Source organism: Megalops cyprinoides, chromosome 24, assembly GCF_013368585.1.
Source record: "Megalops cyprinoides isolate fMegCyp1 chromosome 24, fMegCyp1.pri, whole genome shotgun sequence".
In the NCBI taxonomy this organism is placed as follows: domain Eukaryota; kingdom Metazoa; phylum Chordata; class Actinopteri; order Elopiformes; family Megalopidae; genus Megalops; species Megalops cyprinoides.
In genome coordinates, this window is record NC_050606.1 from 21,816,872 (window position 1) to 21,835,224 (window position 18,353).

The 18,353-nt window shown below is 42.1% G+C and overlaps 2 protein-coding genes across 2 annotated transcripts in view; one reads left to right on the plus strand and one right to left on the minus strand.

Moving 5' to 3' along the window:
* LOC118770948 (laminin subunit alpha-1-like) overlaps positions 1-844 on the minus strand; it is a gene marked incomplete at its 5' end in the record, with an annotated part of 45,274 nt that extends 44,430 nt beyond the window's left edge. Inside the window, one exon of the mRNA XM_036518737.1 lies at positions 661-844. Coding sequence (XP_036374630.1) covers positions 661-844 — 184 coding nt within the window. The remainder of the gene's footprint in view (positions 1-660) is intronic.
* Positions 845-16,826: 15,982 nt separating this feature from the next.
* On the plus strand, positions 16,827-17,708 carry LOC118770836 (leucine-rich repeat-containing protein 30-like). The gene has a single exon (XM_036518565.1). The coding sequence runs from the start codon at positions 16,827-16,829 to the stop codon at positions 17,706-17,708; it is 882 nt and encodes a 293-aa protein (XP_036374458.1).
* The last annotated feature ends 645 nt before the right edge of the window (positions 17,709-18,353 follow it).

Genomic DNA, 18,353 nt, shown 5'->3' on the forward strand with positions numbered 1-18,353 from the left:
CTCAATAGACCTAAGGGTCCACAGTCCACCACATTAAGTGCCTTAAGTCTCCCCTCCTAAGTCCAGGGTGGGTCTAATCTTTTTGCCCTTCACTCTATTGTAATTAATAGTTAGTACTTCCAATTAATAACAAGGATTTTGGCTTTATAAGTTTTAAAACCTATAAAGATAAACTGGTAAAGACATTGAAAGGTAGGCTTTTGTTTTAGAAAAGACTCTTGCTTTACTTTTGAGGTAAAGAGAAGACTGGTCATAATCTGTTACTGACTATGGAGACACGATGTACTTCTTCTACGACCCTACAGGCTTCAGATACTGTTTATCATAGTAGTGCACTGTTATTCATTACAAATGCTTACACAGTTGACCAGTGTTAACACAGCTGGTGAAAAATGGCACCATATTTTTCTTAAGTCACCAGTTGTGTATGTTAAAGACAGACTCAAGCAGCATGCTGAACCATACTCTTGCTCTGTTATCCTCTAATTCCAGGTGATCACTGATCAGTGTTCAGTGCATCCTTCAAAAAAACACAAGATGAAGATTATCTGAACAGACTATATGACACCGTTCAGAATACTGTTGCTGATCTAGGATCAGTGAGGAACGTGGGAGCAGGCCGAAGTTGACTGCGCTCACAGCAGAGTCTGATCCCTGTACCTTTTGGGTCGGCGCTCTGGCTGTCGCAGGTCTGACACTGAGGGTCCCGGCGGTGCCACGCCAGTACATGCTCCACCAGCTTGCAGTACAGCTCCGGCTGCAGCTCCCCACAGGTGGCATTAGCGGTGATCTCCGCATGGCTGGCCAGGTTCAGGATGGCGGGAAACAAACCTTGGTTGGGTACACAGAGTAGAGGTGTCAGCCCACATCAGGGGCAGCTGCTCCAGACCCTGGAGATCCACTGTCCTCTGTCCCATCCAAAGGGCACCACAAACAAAATGTGTTTCAAGTTACCAATCCAATCAATGGCTCCAATTAACTAATTCATTCTGTGTATTTTACTTTTTCCAATTAAGCAGTTAGGACTTGAGTTGGAGAAAAGACCAGAGACCAACAATGATCCACTGGACCACACTGGTCTACATATTACAAGCCAACTACAACACATTGCTCCAGTTTTTTCTACCACAAAATACGGCATACACTGTACCCCAATGCAAGTTAGTAGGGCTGGTTAAAATAGTTTCAGTACTGCCGTAATATGTAAGTGTAAACTATACACATGTTAAACACTTACAAAGAGATCACTTTCCTAATTGCCACCTCCTTCTCAGTATACGCAACAAAAGCCTCTGTTTAATCTAACATGTTTTTCATGTTTGTGACGGACTAGAGTAAACGTGTCTCTCACAGCTCTCTTGCGCCAGTAAAAAAAAACCCGGTCATACATCGATGTAAATGGATACATGATGGAAGTCATGCACAGATAACCACTCCAGTTTTTTATTTTTCCCGAACGTACCCTAAGCCCTATAGGTGTTCCGTTGCACAAACACACCGTAATCAGCGCGTAATGACAATGATAACAAATGAAAATTACCTTGTGTGTTCCAAAAGGGCCATTTCTCATTCAGATAATTCTCCAGGTTATGTATATGCAATACAATTAGAATATATAGGAATACCGACTTCGAAATGTGTCTGTGGGTTACGAATGCCGTCAAGCCAGATCACCAGCTGCATGTAAATAATTCATTTTTGGTATTGTACAGATATTACGCACTTTACATACAAACATGAAATGTTCGTGTTTGAGATGAGAAGACAGTAAAGCCCACTAAAAGTGTTTGCTTGCATTTGTAAATAAGACACTTGGAAGCAGCGGTCTGTAGTGGCACTTTCTGTTATGTCCCAATTAACACCGCGTCTAGATACGCTGTACCAGATGGCTGCTCTTTAAGTCACGATCCCGAAACTGAGACCTCGGCAAACATATCACATCTATATACACATATATATCACAGCTGCTACACCAGTTATTCCATCACCCCTCTCGAGGCTCTCCTACAAGTGGCTGGAGTTTAGGCTACTGTACCATTTCAGAGATAAACGCAGCCCAGCGCTCTGACAGCATCGGACCGAAACAGAATTTCTACTTCTGCGCGTTCACGTGGCAGTCAGAATGAAATTATTTCTAAATATAAATATGTCGATCCACGCTATGGTATGGATATCTATCTGCATGACCTTTTGAGAAAACCGACCTCAGAAACAGATTTAAGACCGCCTCAGGTAAACTGGCGTAGCACAACGGGTCAGGTGACAAGCTACCCAACTGTACGAGCAGCTGAAAAGTTTGTTCTGAGAGGGCGAATCCTTTTTTAACCAAAGCTTCTGTATGCAGATGATGGGACAGCTTCACTGGCCCTTACGTAACGGACAAGGGCAATACCATTCACTTACCTTTCCAAACAGGCTGATCCATATACTGTAACGATCAGCGAGTCTATATTGCTGCTACAAATCAACTACGGAAAAAAAATTGTCTAGCCTTTTTCTGTCTGCTAGTTGAGAAAATAAATTCACTCATGTCGATGGGACCTCATATGACCGAGGACTGACAGGTCACGGAAATTGTTTAACACGAACTGGAAATGAAATGACTTTCATATGCAAGCCAATTGCCCCTCGAGCCGTTGCTCATTATTTGTTATTTATGTTTTGCTCTCCCTGGTGCCAACTAATCCTGAAAATTAATCTACCAGAACGCTTGATTTTTCACTTTGACTTTCCCCATGTAGGCTGTGTAATTAAAACTGTAGAGCACGATGATAAATTCTGATTAATTTATTGATAGAATGATCGATTAATTTATTGATTGATTGTAGTTCTGGAGCATAATTGTCCGACGGTATCCGCGTATTTGCTTTAGGAGTGTTCGGATGAGCGGACGTTGGACATGTGCAATATTTACAAAATCTCACACTGCAGCGAAGCAATACCTTAATTGCATTATCGTGACCTTAAATGCACCAGATCTGAAAATTAATGGTCTAAACATAAATACAGGAATACTGATGGAGGGAAGTAATTTCTATTTGTTTCTGACATCCATCAAAGCAGTCATTTTGCATTTAAATCTGCACGTACAAGTACCGGATAGGCGGAAATGCTGCTGGAAGTGGATGACATTAAAACACCATTTGCTGAGAATCAGTCAAACAGGGTTGTTTCCAGCTCACCTGCTCGCTGACATAGGACCGTGGAGGCGCACAGGAGCGCAACTGCAATGCATCTTCTCATCTCTCAGCATGGGTTCCTCTCCTTTTCCTTAAAAAACGTGACGTTTCCTTAATCTCTGATTGATGATTTTAGTTTTAATTTCTCCACATTCAGATTATCTATGTTTAACACTCTATCTCTGTCTCTCTAATCCCCTCAACTCTTTCAACCTGCACCAACGTTTTTCAACTTTTTAACGCTTCCCGCACGTTGGAACGGACCAATCCGGAGAGAGGATGGACGAGCAAACGATACTGGAGAGTACGTGAACTGAATCACAGACACCTCACAGATAGAGATATGCGAATTATGTATTTTTGCTGAGGCGTTTGAAAGGGAATATGTTTGTGTTTTAATTAAGCCGTGTAACTTCAAACTCAGTACTCCTAATCACACCTTAAATTAAAACTTGAAACAACCTGAACATTAAGTCTGACACATACACACAATCACCAAACTCTACTCTAGTGATCCCTCCAAAGTAATCAAAACTTCCCAAACTGTTTTTACATTTGTTTCTTAATTACCCGGTTTCTTAATATAAGAAAATTACTGAGAAAGATATTTTCAAGATTTCCATTTCTTGATAAAGAGAAAGGAAAATAATCAGCTGATTTCATTGTAGAGAAAATGTCACGTTAATTTTCCGGACATGTGTGGAAGAAGTCAAGTCTAATAAACCACAATAAACCACCGATCAATACAGAAGTAGATTTTCAAATAAATTGTTACAGAGATAGTGAATAATGAAACCAAGTGCCCCTGAAATGCACTTTGTGTCTGTGTACCTGTGGGATTTCAGCAGTCAGCCCTAAAGTGTATTAGCCATTACGGGACACAGCTATGGTAACTGCATTACTTTCAAATCGCCTCACATGTGCAGTTTTACACATGAAGCCATTTACTATATGCCACATATCATCAGTGTAAAATCTATGCAAATGATAATGACCAACAAAACAAAATCCATGATGTATGAAAGCATATTTTGCAGTCTTTCTGAACCACTAACGGCTGTTTTTGGAAACTATGTTCCACACATGATGTCTAATGAATGGCATAAATTTTCAATACCTCAAACTCATTTGTAGAACATCTAATCACTTGTGGCCCAGGAGGAGTGCAACCTGGAGAAAGAATTGATAACAGGCTCTTGGAGGAAGACAATGTGATGGAGGGGCAACAATTCAGTAATTTTGTCATCATCTGGAACATTTTAAGCTCCCAGCATAGTGAAGAGTTTGAAAATGGAACTAGGTCCAGCTGCGTATGTCTGTGGTGTTCCTCCCACTATACACTCCCCTTTCCTCAGTGCCATTTAGGATTTTTTTTCAGCGTGATATTGGAAATCTTATGATTGCTGTTCCTATGATCAGGCTATACTGTTTGTAGCCATGGATTCAGCCTGCAGAGACATTGCTGGTGAGGCCTACCAAGCATAGATTCAACACACCAGGCATTATTAACAGGCTGTCTGGCTAGGGAAAATTTTTTGTGGAAAATAATTTGTGGGGTGACATAAATGAAAAAAGAGATATTAAACATTAATATGACCTTCTGTTGGCTTCACGTATTATCTTTATTATGTTTATATGACTGTAAATACATGCTTGCGGTTTAGTGAACTTATCTGAATGATGGTGAAATGTTTTATTCTGCTTGCTCGACTCAAGAGATATTTATGTTTGCATTAATTATTTTGAAAGCATCATCTTCTTCTGCTGAATGTTTGTGCAGTTTTGAAAAAAAAAGTATACTCTGAAAATGCATTTTCTGTTTTGCTGACTGCAACAGATTTTTGTGTCTTGTGTCAAATATGCTTTGAAATGGTCACGAAACCACAATGTGTATGAAGATAAATTGCATGGATTCTGAATTGCGACTTATGCGTGCGGTATTATACTGCCTTATAAAGCAGAGTACATTTTAAGCTACAACATTAGTCTACTTAAAAATATTTTCCACAATATTTACAAAAAATACGTATGAATCGACAAAAAATTGTATTTTTCTTAATATACGAAGTGCATTTTGACATATATTCAGTTGTGTTCAAATGTGTTTTGTTTTATATGGTGATAATATGAATACATTAGCAGGATATGGTCTTTTGTTTCTAGAAATCGCAGGTACATTCAGAAGGGATCACTCTCACAGCTGGGATGTAGGCGTGCATTGAAGCCCGTGACAGGCTGTGCTGTTTAAAAATGATGTTTAGTCTCTTCCTTGTAGACTCTGATTTAGAGCCCAACGGAAGTCATCACTTTTTTAGCTTTGCCTGCTTTTGGAGACTAAATACCCTTATAATGCTCATATTCTCTCACGACCTTTCACCCACCACCTCAAGGCTCACCATTTCACCTTCATTGGACAACCAGCTGTTGCATGTGACCTTGCCTACCATTCCCACAGACTGGAGGCCTTAGAGACAGACATAGGCCTTGACAGCAGAAACATTACGGCCCTATTCATGGTATGTAACCTGATCCAGACATAACTGTGTGAATTTTGCCATGGACTAATCTCTATCAATTATCGGGCGGGGGTGGGCAGACACAGCAGGACAATATCAAAGGAAGAGTTCACCTTTTGTTACAACAGAGCCTTTTATAATACAACTGGGGCTATCACAGGACTCAAAAAGCAACAAGGCAACAGAAATAAATGAATTCAACTCATAATACTCTTCACACATTGGTTGCTCAATGGTTTGTCTAGACGGGTCTTCCTCAGGCACACTCAACAGCCACATTTAGACATTCTAGCCAGCTGTTGCCATGCTAAATTACACGCACTCCATGATAAACGACTACTAAAAAAAAATCAGTGCTGGACTTTGACAGTGGAACCTTTTCTGGCATATATTACATTACATTAGCTTAGCAGATGCTCTCTTCCAGAGCAACCGACATAGCTTATATTATTCCATGTTATCCATTTATACAGCAGGGTATTTACTGAGGCAATTTGGGTTAGATGCCTTGCCCAAAAGTGCAACAGCAGTGCCCCTTCTGGGAATCAGCAGAAAGCTTTAATTTCTTTATAATTTATGGTTTAAGATGGTGATTCAGCACACTTTAAAGCACTGTGTAAATAAAATTTCCCTTGTCAACCTTATGCAAGGATAGTGTGCATAAATGTCTGATGTATGCCCTCTAGTGGTAAACCAGAGGTACAAAATGCCACTAACTTCCCCTCTCACCCTCACACTATTAACAGCCTCAGACAGTTGAATAAGTATGTTTGCACAACTGAGTGACATTAACCTGTTACCATGCAAAGTTTGAGGTGAATATTGTGAGCTATTACTGAAAACACTCAGAACTTGGCTAATAATCTTCTATTAAGGTTCAATACGTATGATCCACTACAGGCAATTATGTCACCCACTAGAGTCCATATAAGAGCTTGATTGGTCCCTGTGTGAGAGTCCAAGGTATTTCACATAGCGAGCTAATTGTGTCTCTGGCCTGGAAGCTGACCCTTGTGGGAGCAAAGGTCGTATGTTTGATCCTTGCTCATATCCCATTCATTTCATTATTTTTCCATTATCGTCAGACTAGGCACTGATAGTTTCCAAGCCCTGCAGTAATATTTAATAATTCACAGGTAATAAAGAGGTTGAGGCCCTCCTGTCATATACCGCTTTTTGTTTGATACGCTGGTTACCAAATGTAAAGAGGTCAACTGAAAGGTTGATGTGATTGGGTGAGGAGTGAATGAGAGGGAGCTGTGATATGTACCATGAGTCAACCGTTCAGGCACTCAGAGCTGTGAGCAAAGCTGCTCTGGATTCTCAAACAAAATGCTTCCGTCTTTGTTGTTTCACACCCTTGTTGTTGATATGGATGTCCTGGCTGGCAGGTTTGCCTGCATGGGGATACCAGGAAGTCCTAGTGCGTGTGACAAGCGATTAGTAACCTAATACGAGACTCCCTTCCTCTGACTGACCGCAGTGCCCTAAGGGACGAAAGTGGGGGGTTGGGGGAGGGGGGGTGGTTAAAGGGACACTGTAAGCCATGCCAAGAGCTGTGTGTCACTATTTCCCACAGACACAGATGGTGGAAAAAACATCTAAAGGTGCTCTAACAAGCTCCTATCTTCTGTTCAACACATATAGAGAGAACTTGACTTTCTGTGTGTAATTCAATCCTGACTGTTTAATGGCTCATCCTTAATGCTGTCAAATTGAAGATAGTTTTACATTACAGACACATTTTACATAATATTATATTCTACATTAATGACATTCTTCATTAATGTGAACCTTAACCAAAAATTCTTTTCCTTCAGATCAAAACCAACCAAGCATTTAAATGCAAACTCAAGTTAAAAACACCGATCATACAGAGCAGAGCACTGGGATTGGGAACAAAGAGTGGAAACGCAGATATTTGCGCATGCAGGCCTTGCTCTACATAGCCTAGGTGTGTGAGCCAGCGTTCGTCTCTGATCTCTCAGCGCAGATTGGCTGGAAGGAGAGCGGGAAAGAGCAGCAGCGGCAGCAGGCCAGACTGGGTGTGTGGGGTGTGTGTGTGTGTGTGGGGGGGGGGGGGGGGGGGGGGATAGTTCGCATTGACGGTGATGTGCCCAACCTGCAGCTGGCACTCATCTGCTGAACCTGAGGTGGTTGGCACCCACCCTAACCCCCGTCTGGCACTCTGCGAAAGGAGGCCTGGCACTGCTCTGCGTGCCATTTTTGGTGCCAGGGGAAACATCCTCCAGCTGGTCGTACGCCACGCATGCCACCTGTGCAAACTTAGGACCCCGACAAAAAGGCATCCTGACGCACAGGGAACACAGCAATGTCAGACACCGACGAAGCCGATAAGTGCCGGAATGCCACTCCGGTGGACAGCGTACGACCCGTACTTACCACATGACTGTGGCGAATGTTACTTACAGAGTCTCACGGTTAAATAACCGGACGAATAAAGACCATTTTGTGCGTAGAACAGATAGGTTCCAAGGCAGTGCTTTATCACGGAGCTTGCTTTCGTCAGAAACACAATTGTATTTTATCCTCAAATGTTGTTTCAGTGGTTCGAACTTGATTTGGCCACTTTGTAAAGGCATTATCGCATACACGAAGTAATTTCTCGATTCCACTCCGTTTCAGGGGAACGTGTCAATAGCAGTTTCCCATAAACTTTATAACTATTTATCAAGCTTTTTCAAGTTATTTATCAAGTTACTCTAGTTTGTCTTAAAGTTTATCTGTGTATTTTATTTAAGCACCCCATTTGACAGTTACTTTGGCTGTACGCTGAGAAATTTCTTTTCAGATGTGATATTTTCTTTGCTGTATACAGCACTGTACTTCACATAACCGTGTTTCAGAATACAATGAAACATTTAAGATAGGGCGTTTTACTGTTACCCAGAAGTGTGGATTCACAACATTTTGAAACTATTATAATCAAGTTACATAAACCGGAAGAAACTAGTTGTAAATTAAATACACAATTCCATAGATGTACGTTGTTCTGTATTGTGAAATTAAATTGCCATGCTTTCACAAATCCTTACATCCTTCTGCATTTTTATACATTACTTATAAACACCAGTCATATATAAGATTGACTGTACATATAAATATGCCTATACAAATACACATTTGATGACAACCATGTCATAATATTTAATTTGTGAACTGCAAACGTCGCTTCACAATGTAAATGAAACAAAATACTGAATTGTCTTAACGTTGTTCAAGAGTCACAGAGTCTATTTTTTGTGCAAAATTAGCCATATTGTATAGGGAGCTGGGTTCGTTTAAGATGTTTCAAACCTCTTCACTATTGTATTGTTTCGGAGCAAATACTAACTTCTCTTTGAGAAGAAGCTATCTGGGTAGAAATGTTTCTTTTTCCGGCAAGTTATCCGGCATCGTAGCCTCAAAACCTGTTTCTGACTGTTACATCTTCGCATAGCTCATTTGTATTACTCATAAGATCCTTGTCTCAGCAGATGGCGATGCTGTGGGTTAAAAGAGGGGCCAATTGTTAGCCAATTTTCAGGCTGCTCGCGAATGCGTGACAAATTCTCAATTCCCGACAAACACGGCGCGGAATTTGCGAAACTTCCATTAGCCCAAGGAAACGCAAGTGTCAAGGCGGGTGGCTGGATGAAAATGCGCATTTGTTACTGATGAATAATAAATGCGCAGCTCATGGCACATAGTCCTTGGGCTCGTCGCTTTTTATCGTGTTGGGCAGATAACCGGGTGTAACATTGCAAATACTGCAAGAGTGAGTAATCTGCGACACAAACATTAAACCCCCACGCAATCACGCCACTGCAAGTTTCAAAGGCCATCTACTGATGGAGGACGGCATTTTTATTTCTGTCTTCCCACCTAAGAGAAGTAATCCCCACAATGAGAGATGTAACCAGACACCGCCCTCCCGAAATATTTCCCTCTTAGGGGACCAGCTTTCTATAAACCTATGTGTGGCGACCAAGGGGCAATCCTTGGTCAGTTCACACTGACCGCACTGGTGGAGCGGACGTCCCGTGTCTACAGCTGATGTCATGTCGAACGATCACCCGTGATAGCGCATCAATCACGCAGAGCGCAGTCGACGCGGGCGGTGGTGTGGCGCGGCGCTAAGGCAACCAGGCATGAAGGTTGCACGTTCAAAGGCCGAGTGGAACCTTGCTATTGTACCCTTGAGGCAAGCACCTAACTGATATTCCTTTAGCAAGCGTCCTGCTGTATGAAGGCATGGTATCCTTCGTCAGCTTTAGAGGTCACCCTGAATACAGCATTTAGGCCTCCAGATATGTATCTGTATGGAGCACAGAATAATGTTTAATAATAATGCCTCACTCTGCACACAGCTAAGACCTCAAGGGAAAGGCCGGTCCCCCATGGCTACTGCATGAAATAATGCTCTGCTTTGCTGTATTTCATGCTATTCATCAGGAGGGACGCATTTGCTCCAACAAGGGCCATATGCTCTCCACCAGGGTCTCTCTGTACCCAGCGACAATAGCTTCACACTGGGGAATGGCAGCACCTGGGGCCCCTCAACACAGCTGGCGGCAGAGAGGCATGTACAAGAGTCCACATCTCTAATCCTGGCACATGACTATGTCGGGTACACACACTACAGCAGCTCCTTTACATTCTTAATCTTGTACAATCCCGTATCGATTTAATACATGAACAATGTGATGAATGCCGAAGGACAAAAAAAAGTTAATGGTATCCGAGTTGCTGCCAAGTGTTCATTAGCTGTTGCGATATCAGAAAGCCATACTATAATTGGTTCTCATGAGATATTAAGAGTATTGTGTATATACACCTGAAAAAAAGAATTTTAAAACAGCTATTAAAATGAGAGACCAACACATAGATATTTGTTTTGTAATATTCTGTTCATATTTTGAAACAATTTACATCTGGTGCAAAATAAGTCTGAGTAATAAATATAATCGCCTTCTTTCAGAATAACATTTTATACAAAGGTTACTAGTGATATTTTGAACAAGTGCACTTTGAAAAAAAAGTCCTGTTTTCATTTTTCTCCCAAGATTTCCAGTTTTAAAAGCCAATCTGTAATTCTCTGAGCAATTTTTTTTTTTTTTTTCAAATATTAGTCCCTATATTCACCAGCAGCAGAACTCTAGAACCTTGACACACCTTTTCTGGTCTCAGACTGTCACGTATGATACAGACAGCTGTGAGAGTAATGTTGTGTAACTGAGTGTTCCCAGGGGAAACATGCATTGCAATTAGGCAAGCCATGCACAGCTGCCAGAGAAAAATGCTGGAACAAAGATCCCGAATATAATATGAGACGAATAGCATTCTTGTATTACACATCTGCACATCATGACATATGGCAGCATATCTGAATGTTCCATATTTGTTGTTTCTTGCAGTAGTTATAACCATACAAAACAAGCTTAATGCTATTTCACACTACCTGTCAGGTGTGCTACCAGAAAAAAAATCATGTTCAGTGAGAACTGATCAGACCAGATGCTAACACTTTTATATTTTGCGTGAACATCCTGAAATTCTCAATATCAAATGAGTACAAAGCTATTGTAATATTATCACATGTATTTTGTTTTATATTATATTATATTATATTAGTGGTTGGCTGTTACATTTTGAAATGGAACTATATTAATGTCAAGAGAAGGACAGATACTCAGAGTAGTCAATATTTGCTGTGGGTTCTGATCCCAAATACAGTTAACCAGTCTAGAGGAGGTTTCATTTCCTCTATCTTCCACAGCACCAAAGGAAAGAGTGCTGCCCCTGTGGCCTCCCTCTCCTCAGTAATCCTATTTTTAAAAGCTGATGCTATTACTGGTCAGGCATGCACTCATACACACTCACACACAAGAGTGTAACCCTCCTGCATAATGTTATCCACACATGCACTCTCACCCTATCCCATTCTGTGTTACTCTTGCACATACACACTCACCCTATTTTATGCTGTGTTAGCCTTGCATGTACATGCTCAGCAGGATAGGCTCTTGCAAGTACATGCTCAGCTTGTCCTGCCCTCTGTTAGCCTCACACAGGCACTCTCACCCTATCCAGCTCTGTTAGCCTCACACGTGCACGCTCACCTATCTTCTCTGTTAGCCTCACACGTGCACGCTCACCCTATCCTGCTCTGTTAGCTTCACACGTGCACGCTCACCCTATCCTGCTCTGTTAGCCTCACACGTGCACGCTCACCTATCTTCTCTGTTAGCCTCACACGTGCACGCTCACCCTATCCTGCTCTGTTAACCTCACACGTGCACGCTCACCCTATCCTGCTCTGTTAGCCTCACACGTGCACGCTCACCCTATCCTGCTCTGTTAGCCTCACACGTGCACGCTCACCCTTTCCAACGCTGTTAGCCTCACACGTGCACGCTCACCCTATCCAGTAAAGTTAACCTCGCACAAGCACTGTTGAACTATCCCATGCTGTGCCTATCTGAGTAAACAGCAGGCCTTACAGTTAAAAATACTCTGTATGACTTACTGGTGGCTCAGCAAAGCTTCGGAACACTTGCTGCAGTACACTGACACCGTGGTGGCTGTCCTCTGCTGGATTTCTATCTCTGGAGAAAGACAAGAAAGAATGCTGCAGCTTTTCACGGTCACCTTAACCACCTTGGTGCAGACTGCATTCATATTGTTACAGCACCCTTCATCAGGCTGACAGACATAGCTTAGATTTAAACCATATATGCAGCTGGGTATTTACTGAAGCAGGTCAGTTTATGGCTCTCACAGAAGGGGCTAGAAAGTGGAAATCAAGCCTGCAGTCTTCTGTTTATCCTAACCATTGTGACAGCATTGTCACCTTATGCGACACTTCACTGCATAATTCTACACGTCTGTTTGTGTGTCTCTAAGTTCCTAAGATACTTCATTGTGTTGCATTAAAATGCTTACACTGGATAAATTACATTGGATGAACGCTGTGCACATACGCTGCAATTCTTTCTCTCCAACAGCTATACCATCACATCAGATGATGCCAGCAAGACATAGACAGAGACAGTGAGATAATCACTGAGATAATGCCTCGCAGAGAATGTCTTTTAATATGGATAGCAGCCTAACAGCTGCATGGAAGCCCTTTGTTTCTCGTGAGCATATCACTGCTGATCAGGGAGAGAGAGGGAATGTTTTCATAGTGTAAGGTTCTGCATAAAAATACATTGGGTTGACATGCCTCCTGCACCCCAAAAATGCCACCTTCAGCACACACAAACTGTGTCATTTACAAAACAAATACATGAATTTCTTTCCACGCTGCTTTGATAAGTTGACTCAAACACAGATGTCATTGAAACCTTGATATATGTATTTTTGGAGTGAAGCACTGGGTGACACAAGCAAAACCTCATGACGCTTATATCCGTGCTCAGCTCTTCAAAGGTCTGCAAAATACACCTCTGTCACTTGAGCTGTTTCAAACCAGCTACAATAAGTTTATTAAATCTTACAGTGCTGTATTTATATAATCCATCTATGCTGACATCTAAAGTCTTTCTTAAATCGCAAAGCAAGAATATACATATTATTAAGAAAGCATTTCTAAAACCTAAAAAATTGAAACCTTCTTAACTCCCCATCTCCATGCCCCCTAAGACATTGTAATTTTCTCAATGCACAGCATTTATGTAAGCAATTTTATTTAATTTGGAAATATAATACTGAGCAATTGTACAACTCTGGTTTTGAAAACATGTCAGAATGCTGACATAATATATTTGCCCACTAAAAAACAGAACTCTCTCAAGCACACAATATAAAAAAATCACCCTATTAATATTTCAATCTGTAATTAAATCAATAGTAAACAGAAACAAAGTCATTTCTGAGAATGTAAATGAGGACCTTTTTGAGAGAAAGAAGATGATGGCTACATTGATCATAGCAGAGGTATGACTTCAACTACTGCATGCCACATAGTTGTGCAGTGCTTACTAGGGCTGCAACTAATTACTATTTTGATAGTCGAATAATCTATCGATTATTGAAACGAATAATCGACTATTCGGATTATGAATCGTACAATTACTCAATGGCTCTTATTTATCTATCGGCTTTTAAATTTAGCTTGAGGTTGTTTTATGCATATGCATATGCATATTTTATCCATAGTAGCATTACGAGATCCAACAAACCCATAACTCGTTCAAATTAATTTGAATGCAACCAACATTGGGCACGCACGCATAGACATGAGTTGTAGAAATCTTTCGTGATTTAGAAAGTAAAAAATTCTCTGTTGTTCTCTGAAATTGTGCACTTGGCAGCAACACTATCTCCAGCCATAAACCTTGCCATGACAACGATGCAACGTTTAAGCAGAGAATTTCTAAAATAGTAGATGGGCTCTGTTAACATTGTAAAGTTAGGGCACATTTGGAATGTGAACAGGATCGTTGTGAATAATCGGTTATTATTTGCTACACTGTATGTTCAACGTCATTAATAATTTATTGATCATGAGAAAATGTATTTCAAAATAGAAAACATTACAGCTCATAATGTGAAGAAACATGGCTTTTAACATTAACATTGGCTATGCTAGCTAGCTAACTAACTTAAGTTAACTTAACTAACTTTCTTTCATCCAGAGAGCCAATGTGCCACCTCTTCAAATGCCGGAGCATAACTGATGTGCTCCCATGCCAGGCAAGTCAGGTTTGCAAATGTTGCAGTTCACAACCTCGCTTTCTTGCATATGGACACAACGTTATGATTAGCTGTTTAGCATGTATGCTAAAACCGGTGCCATTAGAAAACTAGATTATAAAAATTCTAGTTAATTTTAGCTTTAAGAAAACAGCGATTTAACATTAAAATTTATAGCAAATGCTAACTGAAAACTATGAGAAGCTTAATAATGCAAATGAAAACATAACGAACCATGGTAACACGTGCTACATAGCATAAAAAATAAGTTATGTGTGAAAGGGTTAAGAGTGAAATGCTGCCACACTTTTGAGGTCTTTGGTCGTGAAGGTGTTGCCATCTGTATTGTTGACTCCAGTAAAGCAATATAGCTTATGCTACATGTCTGAGCATTCCAAGTCAGTGGGATGATGTCACCAATGCGATGACATCACCAATTGACAATTAAATTCATTGGCAACTAATTTGGTCATAGATTGGTCATAGATTTGTTGATTATTTGCACCCCTAGCGCGTACTAACCATTAAACCCCATAAAAAGCACTCCATGCCATTTAAACATTGGTTTGGCTCCTTATGGACCAATGAACACAGCACGTTTTCATGCTGCCCCAGAAAGAGAAGAACAGACTTATTTTATTGGACATCCTCATGCCTAGCTATTTCCTGACACAGAAGTCACACCTGCAATGTAGAGGATATAAGTGAGTATAATCTATTAAAGCATGGCCTGAATTAGATATTATTTTTAATTTAAAGTAACTGATATACATAAAGGAAAGAGAGCCACATAGAGGCAAATATGGAACAGAGAGGCAAACATAACAATTAACAAAATGAAGAGGGTAATTACTCTGGTGAACAGGATCAATTATTATTGTTTTTGGAGTGCAGACTAATTATTCTTTCTCATTTTGAGCTTTTGTTCTAACTAAAGGAAAAAAGACCAAATCTATCTTCACCGGTGAAGAGAAAATGAGATTCAGTGTCCTATTCCAGTTCTCCCTAGGCCTTGTATTTTGCATTGTATTAAATGATTGTGTAAGTGTTATTAACTAGTATAGTTCTTAACTCAACTACTAGGTTTGTCTCAATGCTCAATGATGTATAATATCCTTAGTAAGAAAAACAGAAGAGCACACATACAAAATGAGTCTATAAAATGTAAATGATGCCATGAGGGACTTTAAAAGGCAGCGTAATTGCTGTGAATGTCAAGTTACTGTGCTTTCCATGTCCGTTGCTCTTGAACAAAAGCCAGTCCCGCTATTCCACCAGCAGTCCTGCTAATGCCTCTAAGAAGTGTTTCTTTTTTGAGACATGATTCAGTGTTTTCATAACGCACAGCTTCTTGCCATATTTAATGCTGTGTAATGTCATGAAAAAACAAAAAAAAACAAACAACAAAAAAAAAACAGGTGCAATCATTCAGCCAGCGTTTTTCATGAACGCCTCCAGTTTAACAGCTGAGGCTGTCTTTTCAGACACAAAGTTTAAATTGGGATTCAAAAGATCCCCAATAATCCTGTCTAAAGCTGTAAAATACACCACCATAACAACTGCTGGCAGTTGCAGTGGTCAACACTTTGAACAGATTTAGAAGGACTTCAACAGCACTCCTTCAATTATGCAACAGGACTTTTGTTAAGATATGCAAAGCTGTATAAAGTTCTTTAAACTTTAAAAATTCTGTGGAGCTCATTTCAACAATGCAAAAACAACACCGCTGCCTCTGCTCACCCACTCCCCCATCCCCCTTGGCTCTGTATTTTAATTCAAAATGCAAACAGATCCCAATTTTGCTTTGTTCCATCCTCAAACAGCGGGACAGGTCATTTCCAGGTTGTCACTTGTCATCTCTCCTGTCTCCTGACCTTGGGGGGGGTGAACTTATGGCATACGACACCAGACCTGACGGGCGACACCTTTCCCGGGGCGGCGGGGTGCACGGTCACCCCCACTCCCCCTCCCATAACACAGGATGACTTCACAGAAATGGCCTTCCCGCACTCTTGCTCTCGACTGTCAGGGCTGGTTGTTGGTGAGGTGGTGAAGCGCTGAACTGACAGGGACAGGTGCGGGTTGGTGACGCTCAGCAAGCAGCAGAGCCGCGGACGGCATCTCCGCCTCCCAGTGTGTCTCTTCGTAGTGGAGGCGTGAGAGCAGGGTGTGGGACAAATACACGCGCACGTACATTGCTTCTGCCGTCCACTTTGCTGATGCTTTTCTTGATGAATCCCCGACATGTACCATCTCTGTGGAAACATCTGTGAAGCTAGTAACGTCCACGGGAGTTTCCTGGGCCAGCTCCACTCTGCTTGGCTTGGCTGTCATTTACCAAAAACTGTCGGGGAGGCAGGCAGGAGTTTTAGGAAATGTGCTTTGATTCTGCTCATGGCACAGGAGGTGAAGGCTCTGGAACTCTAAAGGCATGGGTGCTAAGCAGTCCAAGGAGTTTGCCAACGAGGAGCCGAGGAGGACAATGAGGAGGAATGGGGGAGGCAGGGAGGAGAGCTTGTGCTCGGCGGAGAGGATTCGCAAGCATGCCACCACCCACTTTGGGTACAGCACCCTGAGCCTGGCCATGTGGGGCCTGGCCGAAGCACCAGAGGAGCTGTGGCAGCTGCGTGAGTTGGAGAAGCTCAACATCTCCCTCAACTGCCTGTCAGCCCTGCCCCCGGGCGTGGGCGCCCTGGAGAACCTGGTGGTGCTCAACCTGTGGGGGAACCAGCTGGCCAGCCTGCCCCCTGAGATCGGCCGTCTGCGGAACCTGCGGGTGCTCTTCGCCTGCCGCAACCGCCTGAGTGAGGTGCCTGAGGAGCTGGGTTCCTGCTCCAAGCTGGAGGTGCTCAGCCTCTCCAACAACCAGATCAGCAGCCTGCCAGGCAGCCTGGCCGGCCTGCGCCGACTCACCAAGCTCAACCTCAGCCACAACCGCGTCGCCCACATCCCCACCTGTGTCTACGGCATGAGGGGCCTGGTCTTCCTGCACCTGGCCTGCAACCGGCTGGAGAATATTGCCGACCAGATCCAGGACCTAGTCAACCTCAAAATCCTCATTGTGGAGGGAAACCGCATCCACGCCCTGCCCAAGACCCTCTGCTCGCTCACCTCGCTGGAGCTGCTCAATGTGGACTTCAACCAGCTGCAGAGCGTGCCCGTGGAGATGTACCTGCTGCGGAGGCTGGAGAAGCTGGCCAGCCACCCCCTGGACAAGGGCCTGCACATCGTGCACAACCCCCTGCTGAAGCCCATCAAGGAGGTCTTACACGGGGGGCTCACTGCTCTCTACAATTACCTGAAGCCAGCATGAAGCCTGCCGGGTTGCCTCATGCTTCCTTATTCTTCACATCATTAGTCTTACAGCAAATGGCAGTAACACATAATGACCATAACACTATGCTTTTTGGAATTTATGAAGGCTATTATGCAGGCCATGGAACTGTGTCATCCTTTAACTTTGTTTCTTGGTTTTTATGGAAGAATGGGGAAACAATGGCTTTTTAAAAAAAAAAAATTCTGTATGTATATATGCAGCATGTAACATATGTATTTGAAAAAAACATGTATTTGAATTGTGACAGGAGTGATGATCAGCTTATTGATCATTACACAAAAATCCATTTCATAATTAGAATTGATTAATGTCTTCACATGCAGAAAATGATTATATCATCGCTATAATCACATAGTTATTATGATTATAGTGATTATTATAAAACTGAATGGTCAAAGAGATGGCTGAGGGATCAGACTGTGCATGATCTGTGTTGTGAGTGAAATCTCTCTCTCTCTCTCTCTGTCTCTCTGCCCCATTTAAATGTCTACTACTCCAGTGTTTTATGAGATGCATACATCTGCCTGTTTTGGACTGAGTGCTGGACATGCTGGCTCTGTCCATTTGACCCTCCCTTTATGGCAGAAAGATTCAGCGGGGGGGGGGGGGGGGGCAAGTTCA

What these genes read in the sequence shown, in the direction of transcription:
- LOC118770836 (XM_036518565.1), top strand. Translation starts at nt 16,827, where the DNA reads ATGGGTGCTAAGCAGTCCAAGGAGTTTGCCAACGAGGAGCCGAGGAGG.